Source organism: Wyeomyia smithii, chromosome 1 (assembly GCF_029784165.1).
Source record: "Wyeomyia smithii strain HCP4-BCI-WySm-NY-G18 chromosome 1, ASM2978416v1, whole genome shotgun sequence".
In the NCBI taxonomy this organism is placed as follows: Eukaryota; Metazoa; Arthropoda; class Insecta; order Diptera; family Culicidae; genus Wyeomyia; species Wyeomyia smithii.
In genome coordinates, this window is record NC_073694.1 from 122,729,838 (window position 1) to 122,754,627 (window position 24,790).

At 37.3% G+C, this 24,790-nt stretch overlaps 2 protein-coding genes across 4 annotated transcripts in view; one reads left to right on the forward strand and one right to left on the reverse strand.

The window, feature by feature from the left end:
- Window positions 1-24,790, forward strand: part of LOC129718275 (synapsin) — a 229,956-nt gene that overhangs the window by 156,959 nt on the left and 48,207 nt on the right. The window contains exons 9-10 of the mRNA XM_055668887.1: window positions 18,440-18,607; window positions 18,670-18,943. Coding sequence (XP_055524862.1) covers window positions 18,440-18,607; window positions 18,670-18,943 — 442 coding nt within the window. The remainder of the gene's footprint in view (window positions 1-18,439; window positions 18,608-18,669; window positions 18,944-24,790) is intronic.
- LOC129718277 (tissue inhibitor of metalloproteinase) overlaps window positions 1-24,790 on the reverse strand; it is a 139,766-nt gene that overhangs the window by 91,628 nt on the left and 23,348 nt on the right. The gene's annotated exons all lie outside the window — the stretch shown is intronic.

Here is a 24,790-nt window from a genome sequence, read left to right on the forward strand (position 1 = left end):
AAACTTTGCACACGTATTTGGCTCAGCAAACTGAGCATTTTTCACAGGTGGAGAGATTTTTTACACCCATGAGTTACATTCTAAAAGGGCGTATGTCTTTTGGCACAGGTTTTATTCGAAGCATTGTAGCCCAGAAACCGTTGGTTGTATAGAAAAACTGTCTGAGAATGAGTTGTAGGGAATAAAAAATGCACCATAAAAATATACACTGTACAAAAAAAAATTATTTTTGACCAAAAAAAATTAAAAATAAACATTAAATTTCAATTTAAAAAAAAAGGAGTTGAATTTTTTTTTATTTTCCTTTTAAAGAAACTTGACGTTAATACGCAACTTTTTAAAAAAAGTCCAGGATGGAGAAATGAAAAATGATTTTTTTATGGTAGATTAAATTTTTATGAAAAGTTTAATTCAAACATTTTTCAAAATATTTGTATTCTGATGATTTTAAAAGATGCAGAAAGTCATATTGAATCAAAAAGCTCTTGGTAGTAAACATTCTAAAGGCATTGGTTTTCGAGTTATTTCTAATTTAAGCTCGAAAAATTATAATTATTTAGAAAAATACACGTTTTTCTTAATTTGTCCATGGTTCTCCAGCGAAAACCATACGTTTATTGGAATGCTTGATCAAAAATATACAATTCATTCTTTGACAACAAAACGATTGGGCGAACGGTTCTCAAGAAAAGAGTAAAATGTTCTAAGTGATATGAATATATATAAGAATCAAATATTTATTTTCGAGTTTTATTATCTTAGGAACATATTTTTGCCTTTCTCCTAGAAAGGTATAGCAATCACTTGCAAAACCGAAAGTATAAAAGTGCTCCAAAGGGCCGAATGGCATATATCACTCGACTCAGCTCGACGAGCTGAGCATTTTCTGTATGTGTGTGTATGTGTGTGTGTGTGTGTGTGTATGTGCAGATTTTTATTCTCACTCACTTTTCTCAGAGATGGCTGGACCGATTTTCATGAAATTAATTGCAAATTAAAGGTCTTGTTGCCCCATAAGACCATATTGAATTTTATTGTAATCGGATTTTTAGTTTAGAGGTTATGATTAAAAATGTGAAAATCATGAAACATCAATATCTCAGAAACTACACAACCGATTTGAACAAAATTGGTCTCAAAAGAACGGGCTACCTAGAAAACCCTTAAGTTTTGAATTTCATAAAGATTGAACTTGTGGTTCAAAAGTTATGAGAAGAAACGTGTTCTGAAGACTGTTTAATCTCACTCATGTTTCTCAGAGATGGCTGTACCGATTTTCATAAAATCAGTGTCAAATGGAGGGTCCAATTGCCCCATAAACCCTATTGATTTGTTTTGCAGTCGGATTATTACTTTGCCTGTTATGTTTAAAAATGTGAAATCCAGCTATGCAAAGGAACATATTCCGACGACTACTTGGACTCACTCACTTTTCTCAGAGATGGCCGACCCGAATTCCACAAAATTAGTGTCAAATGAATGGTCTAGCTGCCTCAGAAGCCCATTTTGAATTTTACTGTAATCGAACTGTAACTTCATTTGTAATGTGCCGACTTGTGAAAATCACGAAACTTCATTATCTCAGAAACTACACAACCGATTTGATTATTATTATCAGATGAGCGGGCTAGTTAAGGGTTAACTGATGAATTATGATTGAACAGGTGGTTTCAATGTTTGGCTGCCCTACACGTTCCCATTTCAATTGATTATAATCGAACTTAAGCAACAGTTATGTATAAAATTGTTAATAAAACAACTAAAGTCTATTATCTCAAAGATTACATGACTTATTTGAACATAACTAGTGCCATACGAACGAGTCATCTCTCAAACTTACAAATAACAAACTTCATAACAATTTGATATGTGGCTCAAAAGTTATGGAAAGAAGAGAAATTCAAAGACTATTTAAAACTATACCTGCTTTGATGGATATTTGTGGCCTCAACATAATTTAAATGTGGTGTCGTACTATTTGAACGTTCCAAGTTCATTGATTCCTTGCGGTTTGTTTGAAGTCTGCAAATGCACGACGAATCGGCCATAGGATATGATCAAAGTCAAAAGACAAATCGTTTGAAATGATTGGTTTTATCGAAATGACAACATCCTCGTCTTTTGGCTTCTGTACATCGCCTTAATTCTGAATATATTCATATTGGGTGGTATTATGTCATTATCAGCAGACTTTCTGACATCAATCTGAAGCCGGAAATACCCATATTGGGAGGTATTTTTGGTTGTTTTCTAGAAACTAAAAGTGGTCGTCTTCAAATTCAAAATAGTGTCCAGGGTCAATGTTTGGTTTCTATGCATCATCACGTTTACGGAAATATCCATATTGAGTATTATTCGGTCATTACCGACTGTTGCCTATAAGTTGCCATTTAGCAATTCAAAATGGTGCCTGAGGTCAATTGTTAGCTCCTTGCATCATTCTGGTTCCAGAGATACTCATATTGGATAGTATTTGTTTATTTTTGGCTGTTTTTCACAAACCGGTAGTCGCCATCTTGGATTTCAAAATGGTATTTAGGATACTGGTTAAAGAAAGCTCATATTGGGTGATATTTGGTTACTTTGGACTGTTTTTCAGAAGCTGAAAGTCGTCATTTTGGACTTTAAAATTGCCTGTGAAATCAATTTCTGTCATCTGGGCGTAATTCTGGTTCCGAAAACATTCATATTGAATGGTATTTGGTCATTTCCGGCTGTTTGCCAGACACCGGAAGTTGCCATCTTACAATTCAATATGTTGTCTGAAGTCGATTTGTGGCTCCAGTGCATCATTACGGTTCCGGTAATACCCATATTGGGTGGTATTTAGTCATTTGCCGCTGTTTCTCCGACACCGGAAGTCGCCATTTTGGATTTCATAATGGCATTTGGAGACAATTTCTGGATTTTGAACGGCATACTGGTCAAAGAAAAACTCATATTGGGTGGTATTTGGTCATTTTCTGCTGTTTTCAGAAACCGGAAGTCGCCATCTTAGAATTTAAAATGCTATCTATGGTCGATTTAAGCTCCTGTGTATTATTCTAGATCCGGATATTATAATATTGGGTGGAAATCGGCCATTTCCGGCTGTTTGCCAGACACCGGAAGTTGCCATCTTACACTTCAAAATGTTGTCTGAAGTCGATTTGTGGCTCCAGTGCATCATTACGGTTCCGGTAATACCCATATTGGGTGGTATTTAGTCATTTGCCGCTGTTTCTCCGACACCGGAAGTCGCCATTTTGGATTTCATAATGGCATTTGGAGACAATTTCTGGATTTTGAACGGCATACTGGTCAAAGAAAAACTCATATTGGGTGGTATTTGGTCATTTTCTGCTGTTTTCAGAAACCGGAAGTCGCCATCTTAGAATCTAAAATGCTATCTGTGGTCGATTTTAGCTCCTGTGTATTATTCTAGATCCGGATATTATAATATTGGGTGGAAATCGGCCATTTTCGGCTGTTTTCCAGAAACCGGAAGTTGCCATCTCACAATCCAAAATGTTGTCTGAGGTCGATTATGGAACATATTTGTTACCACTAAAAACATTCACCTGTCAATATGGTTCCATTTAGTTGATTAGTTCGCGAGATGTGCAAAAATTTGTGAAGAAACATGTACTTCCAGAAGAGGGAGGGGCGTCGAACCATTATGGACATATTTGTTACCTCTAAAAACATTCACATCCCAAATTTGGTTGTATTTTTTTGATTGGTTCTTGAGCTGTGCGAAATTTGTGTTTCATTTTCATGGGATCCCTCCCTTATAGAAGAGGGAGTCGGGTTTCAAACCATTATGTACATATTTGTTACCACTAAAAACATTTACCTGCCAAACTTTGTTCCATTTGGTTGATTAGTTCTCGAGATGTGCACAAATTTGTGTTTCATCCATCTATTATGGACATATTAGTTACCCCTTAAAACATCCACATGCCAAATTCGGTTTCATTTGCTTGGTTTGTTCTTGAGTTGTGCAGAAATTTATGTTGCATTTGTATGGGATCCCTCCCTTCCAGAAGAGGGAGGGGTCTCAAATTATCATAGGAATCTTTATCGGCACCAAAAACCCCTACATACAAATTTTCACGTCAATCGGTTCGGTAGTTTTCGGGCCTATATGGATCAGACAGACAGACAGACTTGACTGCATTTTTATATGTAAAGATTACAACATCAATATTTTAGAACCTAAAGAGTGAATATACATTTATTGGATTGAAGCGTTCATGTAAATCTATTTTTACAAATAAAAAATTGAATGAGAAAGGCTGGGTCTGACCGCTAGGTGGATTAATTTAGGTTTTTTCATTTTATACTCATTTTTACACAATATTATGAACCACCCTATGTCGAATAAAAGAACCACCCTAATGAAACATAATGTATTCGATGCTAGTTATAGTGTATATCATTATACAAGCTATTTCGAGAGACTAGTGATCAATTTCAAAAGATAAATTCTAAACATTTTGAACTCCGCCTTCCACAATTGAAAAAACGACTAAGCCCCAGAGAGTAAACTTTGCAAAAAGAAATTTTTTCAGATGACACCAATTCTCGACGTTTAATGCGTTTTTAAGTCATTTGGCATCAAAAAACAAATTTCGAAAACCGAAATTTCACGTACCCGTGATTTTTCGGTTTTCACAAAAGCCAAACTTCAATCGCTTTGTGCCAACCCATTTTACCCGTGATTTTTTGGTTTTCACAAAAGCCAAACTTCAATCGCTTTGTGCCAACCCATTTTAAGTTCGATTGAGCTGGAATTTTGCACAGGGTTTTCGGTTTTTTTTCGGTTTTTTTTTAAATTTTCTGGTCACTTTTTTTTCATACGATGATTGGCACCCTAACGTTGCCCCATGGTACTCCGTACCCCGTTCTGTCCAACTACTCGATAAATAATGAACATTGTCGAGCCCCAAAGAAAATCCCATAGGGAACTGTCAAAAAGTTATTTACAAAATCAATGCAGCATTTTTCGAGTAGGAACGAGAGAAATGCAGGACTGCGCAGGTACACTGCCTTCAAGAACAACTCAAACAGTGATTTTATTGAGAGCAGAGATGCCACATGTTTTTGAAAAATGTCTGCAACTGCTCGAAAAACCGAAAAAATCTGCTTGAAATCTGAAAAAAAAACTATCTGTTATGGGAAGAAAATTTCGCTCGCGCAGGTAAAAGTCTGCAAAAATCTGCACACATTTTGAAAAAATATAAGGAGGCTCTGACGAAAATCTGCAGAAACTATGGAAATTCTGCAAATATTCGCGAATCAACAAAAATCTGCGCACAGACTATAAAAATCTGCGTTTTGAAGACAAATCCGCACCAGATGTGTTCCCTGATTCAGAGTGTGGTACCATTCGAGTAGTTTATTTAGTACCAACTTCTTTGGAAGATTTCTTCCTGAGTGTAACGTATGTCTTATGTATGTGCTGACATGAATTTTACTGATAACTCGGGTGACACTCATTATAAGTTTGAAGAGAGTGAAAGTGAAACTGCTGTTGTATCATTTTCATCTTGCAGTTCGCAACACTGGTTGTACACACTTAGATTTAAATACCGAGAACTCAACAGCTGATAAATTCAGCGAAATGTTCTACAAATTTTCGGCAGAATTTTCAAGAATGTCAATACATGCTGGTTTACGGTAGATCGATTGCTGAATTTTCGTCGAAACATATTGCTGACATTTATTAAAATCTTCGCCGAGCTCGATCAGATGTTGGGAAGATTGCCGAGATAAATTAAGTGTGTATCATATACTAAACAACTTCGGTATAAACACATACATAAAACATACGTAACACTGGCGTTTTTTTCTGGTACACGTTGCCCCATAGTACTCCGTATCTCGTCCTGTCCAACTGCTCGACGAATAATGAACAAAATGAATTTCTTTTTTCGGCTTTATCGAGCCTCAAAAAAAACCCATAAGGAACTGTCAAGAGGTTATTTACAAAATCAATGCAGCATTTTTCGAGAAGGAACGAGGCAAATGCAGGGCTGCGCAGGTACATTGCCTTTAAAAACAACTAAAACAGTGATTTTATTCAGAGTGAGGTACCATTCGAGTAGTTCATTTTGTATACCAATTTTTTTAGGAAGATGTTACGTATGTCTTATGTCAGCGTTTTTGTCCGACAGTGTCGTAAAAACAAAAAATTGTGTAAATTTTAATTTCCATCTTGATTGGTTAATGAATATAATTTTGCCTTTAAATTGTTTTCGTGCTTATCAAAACACATGCCACAAAATACTCATGGTAAAACCGGCCACGAATTTTGTCGCAAAATATACGCACCGCTGGATTTCTGTAGGAAATGAATAAATAATTAAAATTTAATTCCTCTGAACTAAGGTGATGATTAAATAAATACCATAATTTTGAGTATTTTTAAATGTACGCCACTATCTATCACTAGATTTTCGAAACTATGGTGTAGTTTCGTTATTCTCGCAAAAGAAAATGCTAATTTCAGATAAAATCACAAAAGTTTGCATTTTCTCCATACCATACGACATGTTGTTTTAGAATGAAACCTCGAACCAATTTAAAATCTTCGTCATAACCTATTGTCATAATTTGATCAGAACCAGAAAGGATCTATCTGTCAAACATCGTGTAACCAACGTAACCAACATATTCGGCAACATGGCGTTTGTTTTGGTTTTCGTTCTTTTTGTTAATGAAATTGATCGATGTGAAAAATTATAAAACCGGAACGTTTTTAAATCAAAACTCGTAAAACCGCGAAAAACTTTCATTAATGTGTTATGTAGTGATTTTTCCCCTATTATTGTTCATAGTTACAAACGTCATGGACCAACAAACGTCATGGACCAGAGTTGATCTGCGATAACGCACACATATATGAAATTTGACAGCAGTGAATCCCCTCTGATCAGAACATAGCCTATCATAACCTAAGTAAATCTATCATAACATTCGTCTGGCTATGTTACGATTATCGAGTTTTATACAAGCCAAGATCATAACCTACATGGCGGGGTTGCCATAAGAAATTCTGTTCAAAATGAAACAGCTTTGAAATTTATCTTAACTTTGAAGGAAACTATCATAGAACTCCACGGGTTATGTGTTTCTGGTTTTATTTGGGTGTTATGAAAGTCAATATAAAACAAAATTATGACCGTTCTTGAAACTGTGAAGCTAAGTTGTATTATGGGAGACATATGAGGGTTTTTAAAGCCTATTTGCAGACCATATTTTATGATTCAAACGAAATTCACTTACAATCGAAGGTTTTAATGCAAACCAACTTGAAACACACACAAACCCAGAATAAATTCTTGAAGTATTTTGATTTCTACTTGGGAGGGCCAGCGGGTCCTTCCTTTAGCAGCACTTCCTCTAGTAAAAAGTATTTGTGCAGTATCAAGTAGCGTCAGTAGTAGGTACATTAGCTGGCACTTCCGGTAATAAAAAGTTGCCGTATTTGAACAAATGAAGCTTCGATATTTTCTTGTTTTGCAATAGAATTAAAAGTAAGACGTTATTTTAATCTGCATGCACTCTGACTGTTGAAACTTGTACGTACTTGTATAGTGTTTGTTCCATTCCTGTTCAGTGATGTATGTCCAAACTGCAATTCGGTAGTACTTCAACTCCTCTTTTGCATGTTATGTAATAGTTCTATGTTCTACACGGTGACAAAAAAGTCCGGTCACACTTTTTTGGGGTCGCCTGTAGCCTACACGTTGCATCTCTCTGGTGCCATCTATATATCAAATGAAAGGGTTAACTTTGCTGCCCAAAGTGGCAGAATTTCGTTTTTGTGCAGTTTGCTTACATTGAGTTGTGGCAGAGGTAAGAGCAGCTGTTATCGCTGAATATGTGAAAGGGTACAAACCCGGACACATATTCAAACACCTAAAACCGCTCGGAATCAACCGGAAATTCGTGTACCGGACCATAAATCGGTACCTAGAGTCCGGAGGTACCGGGGACAAAGCACGATCTGGACGACCAAGGTCTGTGAGAACTCCAAGGCAGAAAAAGATTATACGAGACCAGATTCGCTGGAATCCCGCCCAATCTGCACGGAAGCTGGCCAGGAACCTTAAAATGAACCGAGAATCAATCCGCCTGCTTCTGCGCAAGGATTTAAAACTTACACCGTTCAAAAAACAGGTGGTTTATGGGGTTACCAAAGCTACAAAAGACAAGAGGTACCAACGGTCGCGGGAGTTGCTCGGTTGGCGCGCAGATGACGAGATTATTTTTTCAGACGAGAAGCTGTTCGTTTTGGAGCAAACAGTCAATCGCCAAAATGATCGAGTTTGGAGTGTGAGCCTCCAGCAAGCTCCTACGGACAAGCTGAACGTTTCCCGGTTCCAAAATAAGACGTCAGTGATGGTTTGGGGAGCCATTTGCAAGAGAGGTAAACTGCCTCTTATTTTTATCGATAAAGGGGTCAAAATCAACGCAGCGTACTACCTGGACACGGTTTTGAATAAAAATGTTCTGCCTCAAGCTGAACTATTGTTTGAAGACGATTACTACTGCTTCCAGCAAGATGGCGCCCCATCCCACACCGCAAAGGTTGTTCAGGCGTGGTGTGAGGAAAATTTGACCGATTTCATTTCGAAGAATGAATGGCCTTCGTCGTCTCCGAATCGTCGTCTCTGAATTATGAATGAATGGGCGATCTTTGAACAAAAATCGATTCTCCTGCATCGATTAATCAAAATCAATAAAATCGATTCATAAGAAAATCGAGCCTGAAAAATCGATTTGACAAAAAATCGATTTTTTTTCGGTATAAGCTTTTTACGACTTTTTTTGGTTATATTTATGGAGATTTTGTTTTGTTTGCGTTTTCTGGTTTATTAATCATGTTCATCGAGTTTTCGTACACAACATCTACTCACGATACGGCTTTTTTTAGTTTATTGCCATCTTCTTCAACCGCGTGTACTCTTAGCGTTTTTTTTTCTACTAAAAGTTTTCGTTCAGATCAGATCATTCAGATGATATGAAAAACTGATTTAGCTGAACAACCCAATTCATAAAAAATCGGAACATCCGCAGAACAAACTCAAATAAACAAAAATGGCGAGCGCGACACCATGCAGAAAGAATACAGCACGGCATATACACGACCATTCAATTCAACTTTTGCAATATTTGAGTTAACGAGTACCCCGCTACTCAAAGTTGAAAAATAAGCGCATATGCCTTTTCTACCTAAATCAAATATTTGGTGCTTGATAGTAAACACCCACAACGATAGTAAACAACGTCCCTATGGAAGCCAATTTTCAAAAAGTGCACTTGCAGAAGTAGCAAATATGAAATAATGTTGGCTAATATCCAAAATGGTAAATTCAATATCCAATGCAATGCAAAATTTCAGCTAAATCGGAATTCAGGAGTATTTGGTCTAAATTTCACTTCCTCGACTTATGAAGAAAAGCACAGTTCGTAATAGTTTTTTTGTGCCAAACGTCTTATGCCTTGTTCACACTATAGCAGATATCACGTGATATCGTGATCTTGAAACATACATACATCTAGTTTCCACGGAAAATTTGGAGTATGGGATTTGAAATCAAGATGGGCGATATTACATCATGTGAACTGGTTATTATAATTGTATAAAACGTCGAGGTCGGGTGTTATCCAAAAATCGAAATTTTGCTAACTGTTCGTGAAGGCGAAATTTTGAACACTACTTCTAAATAAAACTGTCAAAGTCAATTTCCATTGCCACCCCAATGTACACCAATCACCAATCGACAAAGTTTACTGAGACAACACGAACTGTCAACGCTCGTGAATCATTGTGAACCATGAGTCGGTTTAGAGCCGCTCTTGCAAAAGAGCCGTTTCACCCACCCCTAATCCTTGATATATTTCACAACGCATACGTATTAGCCAAATTTCATACGGGTTTGTCTATTGATGTCGCGTTTACAAAGGCAAAAAATGGTTACTGCGTTAAAAATACTGGAGGGACTTAATTTGGCTGCGGATTGTTCTTTTTCAACTCGACGACAAGGTTATCCAGCTTCCCTGACCTACAGAAAACGTCAAAATGGGCTGCGTGCACTATACGCCATTACCGTTCGTAAAAAGCTGGATATGCTGGATATGGGGGTGGTGACATACTCATGAAAAAAGTTGTCATGGACGTAGACAATTGTTTGAACCAACAAAAACATTTGAAATGCGTTTTTCTCGGTTTCATGTCTATTGATTTTTAGCCCATTCTTCGACTATGGACATCCCGGTAAAAAATTGACACATTTTTCAGATCAGTGTCCGAATTCCGAGCACACACTTCTTCGGAGAGAAAAAAATTTCGTATACTATCAATAAAGAAATTTTCTTCTCTTCAAAGAAAAGTGTTCTCGGAATTCGGCCGCAGATTACGTTAGCAACAATAAATGCAATCACTATTGTTGTCAATCCGTTTTGCACACATTTATTTTTCAGGCGGAAAAAAACGATCTTGCCATCCAAAGGATCGATTCAGCAGAAGATCGCGCGCAGAGAAATCGATTCAAAAAATCGATGAATCGACTAGAAAAGATCGATTTTGCAAAAATCGGATCGATCTTGCCCATTGCTACTCTGAATCCACTGGATTATTTCGTGTGGGGATACATGATGTCGAAGCTGAACGACTATAAAATAACAAATTTGGAGCAATTCAAGCGTGTTATCACGAAAATCTGGGACGAGATGCCGATGGAGCACGTGCGCGCCGCTTGCGACGACTTTCCGAGACGTCTGAAGCTGGTTCGATCAGAGAAAGGTGGTGTAATTCCGAGATATCGTTCGTGAAGTATCCTTATGAGTTAGTGAATAAAGCTATGAAAGCCAGATTCAGATTGTCTTCTTATTCTTTGAAATATTGAGATTTTCCTGTGTGACCGGACTTTTTTGTCACCCTGTATGTAGTTCTATGTCAACGTTGCGGTCGTGGCTTTGCATACAACCTTTATGATTTACCAATTATTTGGTTTATGGCGTTTATTAATTCTGAAAAGGAATTTTGATTCGGTGGTTATTTTCGTTGAAGGTCTTAGGCATCAGGGTTGCCGGCGATCAATTTTCATGTCGTTCCGATGATATCCCACCTCTTTATCCTTTCGTGAGTAGTCGGTTTGATTTATACAAAGTTAGAGTATAACTCACGAATTTTATGTTTGCCAATTTGTTTTAGTACATGATCGTTTTTCTGTTTTTGTTATACTAAGTTCGTCAATTGATTGATTGTTATCTCTAAGTCTGTGAAATTAATAGGATCCCGATCAGAAGCGCATAACTAAAAAAATACAAAATTCTATCAACGGGAGATACAAATAACATATTTTGATATGATTTTGTATTTTCCCATTTGCTTTGGATAACAAAATTGATTCTGAACGAGTTATAATAACAAATCATGAAATGGAGTTTTTCTGAAACAAATCTAACAATTTTTTCGTCTCTATCAAAACCTGTTGTTTCTAACAATGGTTGTTATTATACTGTTCTATGTGCTATCTAATTTTGTTAGAAAGCTGATACGTTAGTAACAAAGTTTGATATTAGTAGAATATTTTTTGTTATGATTTCTGTTATTTTAACTCCTAACGGGATCAAAATTAAATCACAACCTGAAAGGTTTTTCACATAACAAACTAACAGCCTCTGATACATTTTTGTTTTGTCTTTCTGATCGGGATGTACGATTCTGATATTTCCTGTTGGAATTTTGCGAGGAGCTATATTTTGTATCGGTACTAGACTGCCGGTACCTGCATAACTGTCCCATACTGATTTTGCAGTGGCGTCTCGTCCTATTGTGCACTACGTGCACTACACCAGGTGTTGTGGGTGGGGGCCGATTTCAAGAATACCAAACAAAAGTCAAAAGCTAAAAAAATCCATCAAACAGTATCAATGATCAACTAGTATTGCTCGCTGTGTACCATTTCTAGTGCACAAAATGAAAAAATACATGTGACCATGCTTTACCCACTCTACCTTAAGTTAACTCTGGAAATCAATGAGTGATGAGAACGTGAGACATAAAACAGACCCAAAATCTCTCTGCGCAGTGCACTTTTCAATGTACACAATATTGTTATGTATCTACATACCGAGCGTTTACGCGTGTGGCAAGTGGTTTTGGTTTCAAGACCGGTGTGTTAGTGTTGATTCCGTGCACTCCCGTCAGTGAACTTGAAGAGATGAGAGCAAACACGGAGAGCGTTGAAATTTGACAACGTTGTACACTCTCCGCAAGTATTGAATGCTGCTTCATCAGAGAAGGGATAGGTAGGAAACTGAGGCCTCTGTCATGCCGAGTGCGGCGCGGCGCGAACTACGGCAAAACAGTTCGGGATCTGCTCTGACGCGCGTGAGTCTTCATTGCTGATATTATTCCTCACCGTGAGAAGAGACGCAGCTCGCGCCGCGCCGCACTCGGCATGACAGAGGCCTGAGGGAGGCTCTCGCCATGCTGTATGCGGCAATACGCGACAAGTGTCTTTTCTCACGGTGAGGAATAATATTAACAATGAAAATCCCGAACTGTTTCGACGCTATTCGCGTCTCGCCGCATTCTGCATGACAAGGGCCTAAGGCCGGTGATAGTATTGGCTACTGAAAATACGCTCGGTGGCATTGTATATATGTAACACACACGCGATGTTGTATTGCCTGGGTGGTAGAATGAAATGATTTTCATTCAGTACTTTTTAAGAGGCAAGTGCAGTACGTTAAAATAAATATGGAGCTAGATCTTGTTGAAGACCTTCTAGTCAAGCCATTCGTAAGGCGATCTGTTGAAGAAAAGCTCTTGATCACAAAAATGCAAGTTCCTCGACCAAAGCTAGAAAATCTCAAGTCAACGTTTGTTAGAGGTGGAAAGACAATTACACGAAAATTTAACGTGAACGCTTATGATGCAACGTGGCTGTGCGGCTCACAGACACGTGGTAAACTATTTTGCTGGCCGTGTCTCTTGTTTCAAAATCCTAGTGATAAATGCGTGTGGATAAAGGATGGATATGGAGATTTGAACCATCTTTCCTCGGCCATGAAGGGGCATGCAGCGACTAAAGAGCATATTAACAACGCTATGGCACACCGCACGTTTGGAAGAACGAGGATTGATGAGGCGCTGGATCATGCACACGAAATTGCAAGGAAAAACCATAACGCTCAAGTGAAAAGAAATAGGGAAGGAATGACAACATTGATTGATTTAACATGTTTCCTTGGCTCGCATGGTCTAAGCTTTCGAGGTCATAACGAACAACACGATTCCGTCAATAAAGGCAACTATAAGGATCTCTGTGAATTCATAGCATCCAGAGACGTGGCCTTCGCTGATTTCGTCAACAACAATTCAGTGTTTTCGGGAACATCCGCTTCCATTCAGAACGAGCTTATAGAAGTCATTGGATTATTTATGATTGAAGAAATCTTCCGGGAAGTGCAAAATGCTGAATTTATTTCTGTGATGGTCGATGAAACCACTGATGTTGCGAGAAAATCTCAGTTGGCTACGACTTTTCGATATTGTTTGAAAGATGGTAAGTAAAATTAATAGTATTTTTTGTGTAATGAAAAGGATTGAGTTGAAATGCATTGTTATCTTTGTGAAACCCGTCTGTAGGTACGCCCGTTGAAAGATTCGTGGATTTGTGTGATGTAAGCAACGACAAAACCGCTGTAGCCCTTGCCAGAGAAGTAGTTTCGTTGTTGGAAAAATTCAGCGTGACCCCTGAAAAATTGGTAGCACAGACATACGATGGAGCTCATGTTATGTCGGGTGTTGCTGGCGGAACGCAAGCGATCGTCAAAAAATTATACCGTGATGCCGACTACATACATTGTAAGGCCCATGTTTTAAATCTTGTTTTGCTGCACGCTTGCAACTACCAAGATACAAGAAAGTTTCTCACTACACTGTCTACACTGGCTTCGTTCTTTACTCAAAGTCCTAAAAGAGATTCAGAATTGAAAAACTACATCCAGCGTAAAATTCCAAACGTTTGTAAAGTGAAGTGGGCATATACATCCAGAATGGTTAATATTGTAGAAGCTCACTATTCTGAACTAACCACGTGTTTGGGCGAAATGTATCTCGGAAACGTTAAATGGGACGGCGAAACTTGTTCCCTAGCAAGGGGGTTACACAGTTTCATGCTTGAATTTGACACCATCTTTTATTTGAAAGTATTTTCGGCAGTATTTTCGTTCACTGATATTTTGTATCAAACTCTTCAAACGAAGGAACTTGACTACATTGAATGCGGCAAAAGCGTGAGAAATACTCGTGAAAACATTAGTAATTTACAGACGGACAAGAAGTACAAAGCGATCTGGCAGGAATGCTTGGAAATTACTGGTGAAACATACGACGGAAATCGATACGACCAATACTTCAAGAAATATAACGCAGTGATCACACGTATAATTTCTGAATTTGACCAACGTTTTGCTGACTTAAACAAGCGGAGCTATTTGAGTTTGCTGGACTGTTCTAAGTTTAGCGGATATTGCGAGCAGTTCCCTAAGGATTTGGTTGATGCTATCTGTTCTCGGTACACTGGTTTTGACAAAGTGAAACTGGGAAACGAACTTAAAGTTTTCTACTCAAAAGAGGAATTTTCGGGAAAAAAAGTACCGGAAATCATGCAGATCCTAATGGAAAAAAACCTTGAAGACATCTTCTCGGAGATTTCACGCCTTGTCCGATTGGTCTTGACGCTCCCTTCCACAACAGCATCAGTCGAAAGAAGCTTCTCAATCCTGAGAAGACTCAAATCATATCTACGATCAACGATGGGAGACAATAGGCTAAAATGGCTTATGCTGATGGCTGTTGAAAGTTCTTTGCTACACAAATTACAACATCAGAGTGGTTTCAGTGATGAAATAATTGATAGATTCGCCCGTAGAGCGGATCGTAGAATTCCGCTGCTGTACAAATGAATGCTTAATTGAGAATTTCTAAGAATAAATCTGGTGTTTGAAGACGATATTTTTATAAATAAATTTGATTCTTTTTATGACAGCTAATGATAGATTTTCAGAAAATATGAATACTAAATCAGATAAATGCAATGCATGTGTTTTATTATGTACATTTCTGGCGATGGCCACTGGGGAAGGAGGAAGGGAGGGGGTAGGTGTTTGTATGGGACAACCTTGAGTGCACAGTCGATATCCAAATCCACGAGACGCCACTGTGATTTTGGTCACTTTTGAGTTACCATCGGGAATCGTTTTAATCATATTTTCTGGAAAAAAATTAAAATTGATACTTGTGTATGGAAAAACATGGAAAAAATACCAAGTTGTTTTTGTCCCATATTGAAAGTACCTGCATTACAGACCCACTGCATAGTGATACAAACTGCAAACATATAATTTTGCTTCAGATTAGTGTATATCGGATTATTTCAGGCATATCGAAGTATGTCATTTATTTAACTAGACTAATGTTGTTTTTCTGTAGTACAATCTACGTTGCCAATGATACTGCCGGTTGCTGGTTGAATTTATGTGTGATGGGACAAAATATGCGAGTACTTTTGAAATGTACCCGCATATTTTGTCCCATTTTGTCTTTTTTTTTCAAGTTATATAACGTAAAACCAATTCCATCCATGGTTTTTTGTTCTCAACGATAAACTTGTGGTGCCATGAAACTGTTATGGTCATTGGTTTTGGATGTAATTGCTGGAAATCCGAAAATTCACGGATAATATTAAATCGCCGATTTTTTTTCCCTTGTAGAAGACAGAACCACTGCGACCATTGTTTGATCTATTGTGGTATGCTTCACCTTACTCTAAGTGCGTACGAGCAGGTACATCACTATTTGGCGAGTTGATGTCCTTGCTACATTGCACATTTATCCCAGTTGGGCAACGCACTTCGTATGAAGTTTTTTACCTCACCAGGACTTTCCCTCCAAATTTCGGTAGGTTCTATGTGTCGGTAAGGGACACATAGAACCTACCGAAATTTGGAGGGAAAGTCCTGGTGAGGTAATAAACTTCATACGAAGTGAGTTGCCCAACTGGGATAAATGTGCAATGTAGCAAGGAAATCAACTCGCCAAATAGTGATGTACCTGCTCGTACGCACTTAGAGTAAGGTGAAGCATACCACAATAGATCAAACAATGGTCGCAGTGGTTCTGTCTTCTACAAGGGAAAAAAAAATCGCCGTTTTCTCAACATGTTGTTTTTCATTATGGGACAGTTATCCGGGTACCGGCAGTAGATCTTTATTTCAATTTCTAATTAAAAATTCTTGGTCTTGAATGTTTCAAATTATAGTGATTATTCCTATTATTGTGAGAAACATCTGCAACAAAAGAAGAAGGCTGGAAAATTATGTTTTCTTTGGTCTTTAGATTTACCATTTTGATACACCATGATCATATTTGAATGTTAGTTCTGCTATTTCTCTGGCAATCGTTTTGTAGGCTAGGGGTTGTTTTTGTGTACGAATATTTAGTATTACAAAGACTTCCTATTCTTCGACAAAGATTGTTTGGTCTTCTGTAAATCTGTAAATGTCTTGAAAATTAATCAATCAAGATAATATGTGGAGGATGACACTAGTTATGTTCCAATAAAACGTGTAATCTCTGAGATAATAGACTTTCGTTGTTTTATTAACGTTATGTATTAAGGTGGCTTAAGTTCGATTATAATCTAATGAAATGGGAACGTATAGGGCAGCCATACTTTGAAACCACGTGTTCAATCATAATTCATCATTAAGCCCTTAACTAGCCCGCTCATCTGATAATAATATTGATCAAATCGGTTATGTAGTTTCTGAGATAATGAAGTTTCGTGATTTTTACATTTCGGTACATTACAGACGAAGTTACAGTTCGATTACAGTAACTTCAGTTATGAGGCAGCTAGACTTTTCATTTGACACTAATTTTGTGGAAATTGGGTCAGCCATCTCTGAGAAAAGTGAGTGACTCCGAGTAATCTTCGGAATATGTTCCTTTTCATAGCTGGATTTCACATTTTTAAACATAACAGGCAAAGTCCGATTACAAAACAAATCAATAGGGTCTTATGGGGCAACTAGACCAATTCGGCAACTGACACTGACAATTTGACACTTATGAAAATCGGTTCAGCCATCTCTGAGAAACATGGGTGAGATTAAACAGTCCTCAGAACACGTTTCTTTTCATAACTTCTGAACCACAAGTTCAATCTGTAAAAAATTTAAAAGTTAAGGGTATTTCAGGAAGCCTGTTCATTTTAAACCAATTTTGTTTAAATCGGTCGTGTAGTTTTTAAGATAATGATGTTTCATGATTTTTACATTTTGATACATAACCTCTAAGCTGAAAATCCAATTACAATAGAATTGAATATGGTCTTATGCGACAACGAGACCTTTCATTTTCAATTAATTTCATGAAAATCGGTCCAGCCATCTCTGAGAAAAGTGAGTGAGAATAAAAATCTGCACACACACACATACACACACATACAGATACACACATACATACACACACATACACACACACTCACACACATACACACATACACACACATACACACACACACACACGAATCATGATGCAGAAGACAAGATTTCGGAAGACTCAAACTCAGATTCTGTTTCTGTATGTGTGTGTGTGCGTGCGTGCGCGTGCGTACTTGTGCATGTGAGTGTATGTGTGTATGTGTGTGTGTAGATATACATACAATAATAATAATAATACATATATATGTTTTCTTAACATTGTTAGTTTTTATCTCCCAAAATAAAACAGTTATTTAACATAATTGTTAAAATGCATAGTTTTCCATCACATAGAAAAATGCCAATATCTCAGCTCCCCGATAAGGTATCAAGTATCTTTTTTCATGTAAATTTTCGTGGTAAATCCCGCTTTGCAATAAAAATTTCAGTTGTTGCTCAAAATTTTTTTTTATTTGTGTTTTGAAGGGTTTTATCTTAAAATTATTAGAAAAATTGATTTTTTTGTGATGTTTAATGGGCTCTGGTAGTCAAAAAACTGAATACAATGCTGAACCAAACCAGGCAAAATATTCAAAAACAACCCCACAAAAATAAAAAAAATGTACGAAAAAATGTAGGAATCGAACAGAATTGAAAGAAGTGCAAAAAAGTGGGTTTGTAGCTTAAAAAAGTCATTTTTTCACAAATCACGTTTGGGCAACTTGAAAACAATTTTTTAGAAAGTCGAAATGTTCTACAAAAATGCTATAAATAACAATATCTTTAAATTTAGGGCTGAGCACCTTGACTTTTTCAACATCGATTTTTTTTTGGGACAACCTAATATAAACTCTTATGTGTGACTTTTATATTCTTTTTAATAATATAGATACACTCTTATATGTGTCTTTTAAATTCTTTTTACTTTTCGTTCACTCATGTATAGGTCTCTGAATTATTTGGAGGTATGGAAGTTTGTGGTGTTGCTATAATCGTATCTAAAGAAGGTAAAGAATTCATAATTAGTGCATCCGATTCCACATTCCCTTTGATGGGTGACACTCAAGAAGAAGATCGTCGACAAATTGCGGATCTGGTTGTAGGGCGCATGCAGGTAAGGTGTTTCAATATGTAAAATAATATATTATAAAAACTTAAACAAAATCATTCTCTTAGAATGTATGCCGGCCATCAATCATGACCAAAGCTTCGTCACGTACATCAATTTCATCGCGTGGCGGAAGTCCTAGTGAAGAAACCCCTCCGGTGCCCATCGGTACACGCCCAGTTCCAGTTGGTGGAGGTCCACCTCCAATTCCTGAGCGTACTACTCCTGGAGTTGGATCGATTGGTCGTCATGGAAGTTTCAGTAGTCAATCTGGAGATCAATTAGAGCAACCAATAGAGAAAGCTCCGGTGCTGAATAATGTCGGGCGTCGGGATTCTCAAGGTAACAAACTACTATAACGCTTATATACATTTATACAGCAATATTATGCGGAAAAGTCCACTTGACTTGTTTGTCCGTTCCTTAAAATCGCTTAAGTTGTGGTTTCTCGGAAAGTTTAAGACCCGTTTTTCTTGTCTAGCCCTTAGGGTGACACCAAATATATTAAATACCAATATAGTTCACTTTCGTGAAATTATGAAGACAAATTGAAAATGACAGAAGCGTTAGTCACCTTTTCGACCGCTAGGTGCGCCACTTCTGATTTTGTTCTACACGACATGCGAAATAGAGCAACTTTTGACAATAATGTTACCCTAATGGGTACACTGAAAAAAATTCACATTTTATTGTGAAGTGGACTCGGCCGAATATTTTATAATAATAAAGTTCGCCTATGCATAAGGCAATCCATGGGTGGTGTTCCACGGTTTGTACGTTTGTCGACCTCCGACAATATTTTGAGTTGTAAAATGGCGACTGCCGAAAATGACCAAATACCACCTAATATGGGTTTTTTTTAACTAGAATGACGCTCAGAGGCCAGAAATTGTCTCGAAATGCCAGTTTGAAATCCAAGATGGCGACTTCCGGTTTTTGAAAAATCAGACAAAATTTTGAATTGTAAGATGGCGACTTCCAGTGATTGGAAAAAAGAGGAAAATGACCAAATACCACCAATATGGATGTTTCTTTAACTAGAATGACGCTCAGAGGCCAGAAATTGTCTCTGAATACCATTTTGAAATCCAAGATGGCGACTTCCGGTTTCTGAGAAACAGCGAGATATGACCAAATACCATCCAATATGGGTATTTCCGAAATCGTGATGATGCACTGAAACCACAAATCGACCTCAGACAACAATTTGAGTAGTAAAATGGCGACTTTTGGTGACTGGAAAACTGCCGAAAATGACCCAAAAACAACCAAATATGGGTGTTTCTTTAACCAGAATGATGCTCAGAGGCCAGAAATTGTCTCCAAATGCCATTTTGAAATCCAATATGGCGACTTCCGGTTCCTAAACAACAGTGGCAAAAGACCAAATAACACTCATTATGGGTATTTCCGGAATTGTTATGATGCATTGAAGCTACGAATCGACCTCAGATAACATTATGAATTGTAAAATGACGACTTCCGGTAAATGGGAAACTGCTGAAAATAACCAAATAACACCCAATATGGGTATTTCTTCAACCGGCCGATTTCCATCCAATATGAGATGTTTCGATACCAGAATGATACACAGGAGCTAGAATCGACCACAGACAACATTTTGAATTCTAAGATGGTGACTTCCGGTTTCTGTAGAACAGCCGAAAATGACTAAATAACACCTATCATTGGTGTTTCTTAAACCAGAATGACGCTCAGGGGCCAGAAATTGTCTCCAAAAAAAAATAACCTAAAGGGACCAAATACCACCCAATATGAGTGTTTCTTTAACCAGAATGATGCATGGAGCTATAAATTGACCTCAGACACCATTTTGAATTGTAAGATGGCAACCTCTGGGAAACAGCCGAATACTACTGCATATGAATATTTCCGTAATCGAAATAATGTATAGAAGCCAAGCATTGACCCTGGACACCATAATGAATTCGAAGATGACCACTTGCAGTTTCTGGAAAACAACGAAAATAACTGAATACCACCTAACATGAGTGTTTTCGTAATAGAGGTGATGTACTAAAGGCAAAAGTCGAGGATGTTGTCATTCCGATAAAACTAATAATTTCAAACGATATAAACAAATCGCAAGAAATCAATGAATTTGGAATGTTGAAAATTATTGAATTAAACACAAAAATAGGCGGGACGAAGTTTGCCGGGTCAGCTAGTAAATACATAAATATGCTGGTTAAAGCAAAGCTGCAAGTGATGAATATGAAGATTAGAACTCGAGAGCAAAAAATTCGGAGGGATAAAAAAAACAAAAAATACTTTCAAAACGAAGAAAACTAAACATTAAATAATAGTTTTTGCATAACAGTTGTTATCACTAATTATGTTTGTTTTGTTGAATATCTTTTATATATAATATAATAAAGCTTTTAAACCAATTACAACATGATATGTATCCATACTTAAATTGTTAAATTGATAGAACATTCAAGTGTTATCTAAGCTAAAAGTTGCACAACAACCATATACGACTATTGACAACCATTGTGCGGTTTCTCCTTTTATCTTTTTCACGAGGTAATTGAAATATTCATTTAATTGTACACATCGTGGCCTGATTATTGAGCTTGAGCTTGACGGCCGCACATTTCGTAGTTGCTTCCCGTGATGGATCTGAGCTAGTGAAGTTACACAGGGAACCACGTATATAGCAACTTGGGATTAGTTTACCATTTACACGTCGTGGCCTGATTATTTGAATATTTCTTCTTCGTGCCTCGATAAGCTACATTTATTATTTTCAATATTCAACTCCCGGAACGGCGTTAGTTTTACATACAAAAAATATACGCACGAAATCTGCAACATATTTTTTTCTGTGAAAGTATGAAATTGAGTCAACTAAATCTAAAATTGAGTAAATTCAGTTTCGTGTGTGAGAATGTCACACGCTCACAGAAATTCAACAACAATGCACAGTGATACAGTAAGGCAATGTAGGCGGACACGAGTTTTTCGATGCGATTTTGTGGTTTTAGAGTAAAATTTTTTTTTTCTTATATTTAGTCTATTTTTTATGTGCAAATGAAAATTAGGGTGGTCCTGAAATCGCCTGAATGAAAAAACTAACTTTTTATTTGCATAAATAAATGTATACATTCATCGGCACAGTTGTAGATCAACTAATTTTAAGCAACTTTCGGTATCTCTTTACAATATTTATACAATATTTGTTCTATCAAATGATACCAAAAAATATTATTTATGTTTGCCCTAAACGGAGACATCAATATATCAAAAGGGCCTATTTTTAAAATAGAAATAGTGAAAACTCTTCTCTTCAAAATTGGCGTATTTTTGATTAAAGTTACCGAAGAAAACTTTGTTTTTAAATTTGAATTGAAAAAATAGAGCGAAAAGACTGTTTTTGGAAACCAAATTTCATGTCTACAAAAAAGTTTTTTTACAAAGTTACTTAGAATTAGTTGGTCTACAAGTTTGCCAAAGAATGTTTTATTTCGTTGATTTTAGGACCACCCTAATTTTCATTCGCACATGAATAGAGGACTATTTATAAGAAACAACTTTTTACAAAAACTATGGCTTTAAACCGCAAACCAAAACCGCAACGAAAAGCCTATGTCCGCCTAAATTGCCTTACTGTACCACTGTGCAATGAGTTTAGTTACCTTTTTCACCACAAGAGGGGGTGTTGCCTGTCTGTCTTCACTGGAATATATGGGAAATTCGAGAGTGAACTATATTGTTATTTTAAGATATTTGGTGACACTTTCTGAAATTGAGTGGTCCAAAAAATCGACTTCTCCAAAGTTTTCAATTTCCAAAAATTTGTTATTCTATACCATTTTAAAATATTTTCAAAATAACTCGCTCATGTTGAGTATTCCCATAATAATGCATATGTAAAATGAGTACATGTGTAGGATAGGTACAATGATACACCGTGCCACAGTGCTGAGTCGAGAAAATTTCCAACTCGAAAAGATTCTCGACTCGATCGGCAATCTAACCCGATACCACAACCGTGTGGGAGAGCTAGCCGACCGACATCGCTAACCACAGAACCACGAGGACCACATTTTTTGAATTTACATACAAAACTCAATTGAATGATTGAAAAAACATTCATAAAGGATGAATAAAATTATAGTTTTGAAGCTATTTTTAAAAAATATGCTTAGTATCATTTATTTTGGAGCAATGGGCAAGTGATACTTCAGGAAGTAAAGGGTTTTTATGGACGTATATATGGCCTAAACGCAGTTATTACTGCTATTTAGCAGATTTAGTTGGTAGGTCATTGAAATACAGTCGCATTATTGTGGTGTTGCGTTACGAAAATACACTAAGTTCGCTTTTTACGCGGCTTTTTTACGCGGATTCCGGAATGTACGCGGTTTTTTACGCGGATTCCAGAATTTACGCGGTTTGTTTTACGCGGATTCCGGAATTTACGTGGTTTTTTTCTACGCGGATTCCGATTTTTCTTTACAAAGAATTCACGCGTTTTTTTTTACGCGGATTCCGGAATTTACGCGGTTTCTTTTTACGTCGCAGGTATCCCCCGTGTAAAAACGACGAAATTGTTTATTTTTTGTATGGACTGCGTCCAGTAGTTTTCCTGATCTTTTGTGGTATTGTCCGAATGTTTTTGCTGTTCACACATTTTTGTTTTTTACCCTTTTGAAATGTTACTTATTGAAAACTAACCTGCTCCGTGTTATAGTGCGTTTTTGTCTTCTCCTTCAGACTTAGTTCCTTATGGACCTTATCATATCCTATTGCAAGCTATCACTCTAACAGCGTATGACGTGCTATAGTCTATGATATTATCGAAGTTTTAGACCAGTGGTTATTGAGTGTGGTGGGAAGTTTTGTGTGGAAGAGCCTTAGAATAAACCTATACCTCAAGTCGTTTTATCAACGAATGGCTTTGTTCTACTAAGATTCGAACCTTTCACCACTTGTTGTCAAAGCGGACTCTTTGCGGCTACGAAGCTCGTCGTGTAAATGTTACATACTGCAGAAGAGCAGTATTCAGGATTTTTTTAGTACTCGTTGATATCTTTCTTAGCGGAGAGCTGCGTAGCCGCAAGGTTATAGAGTCCGCTTTGTCGAGCGGATGATCGTGGGTTCGAATCTTAGTAGAACCAGGCCATCCCATCCGATGTCGAAAAGGACTTAAGAATGGATTTATTCTCAGGCTCCCCACCAGTTACCCTTTCTTTACGCTGAACTCTACAATCCCTTTGCGTGACTTCCTCTTAACAAAAAATAAGTCCCTCTTATCAATAAAACTGGCCAGAAGGACACATGACGAAACTTCTCGAGGGAATTATAATTGGTGATATTTGGCAAGAGGAACGAGGAGTATCGGTATAGTAGAACAGTAAGCGTGTAAGGAAGAGTATCACATTACACACAAGCACTGATAAACAATAATAATAAGCATGCCACTTCTCAATAGCGGTATTGCTATTAACAGAAGTGTGGGATACAGCAGACACCCGGGCATATCTCACGATAGATCTACGATTCTGGTCGCAGTGAGGAAGTCCATACAGGAAAAAAAAATATCTTTCTTAGCATATGTTGGTATGTGAAATTGGTGCATTCTACTTAAAGTTACAATAGGGTCAAAGCACATCTGTTCAACTGAAGAACCAAAAACGAGGCAAAATCTCTTTATTTTAAGTATCGACATCTAGCGGTGGAGAGCATGCATTTTACACTCGAAATTTCATTACGCTTATATTCCATTCATTCAACAAAAGGACTGTATGAGCTCTCGCCGCTTTTTCATCGAGAGAATCCTTTGTTCTCCCCGGTACTGGTATAGCGAGGGTGCCTTTTCATGATAAACGTACAGTACCACCCGCATACGTGCAACGGTTTTTATGTAGATATATTTTTAATGAACTTCATTGTTGCCCAAGTTGAAAACTGAATATCTTGACTAACGACAATCAATTTTTACATTGTACCTAATGAAGTAAGCAGTGCTTGTACAGCGCGTCTGATATGCATTTCTAGCAATGTTAGGTATAAAAAACGGTACGAGAAATAAATATTGTCGTTGATCGAGAAATTCGGTTTCCAAGTCCAACGAAAATATTCAACTAACAGGTTAAAATAGTTTTAGCAGTCGTGAGGTGTACGATCCAAGAAAATTTGTTAGACAATGTTTGTATGGTT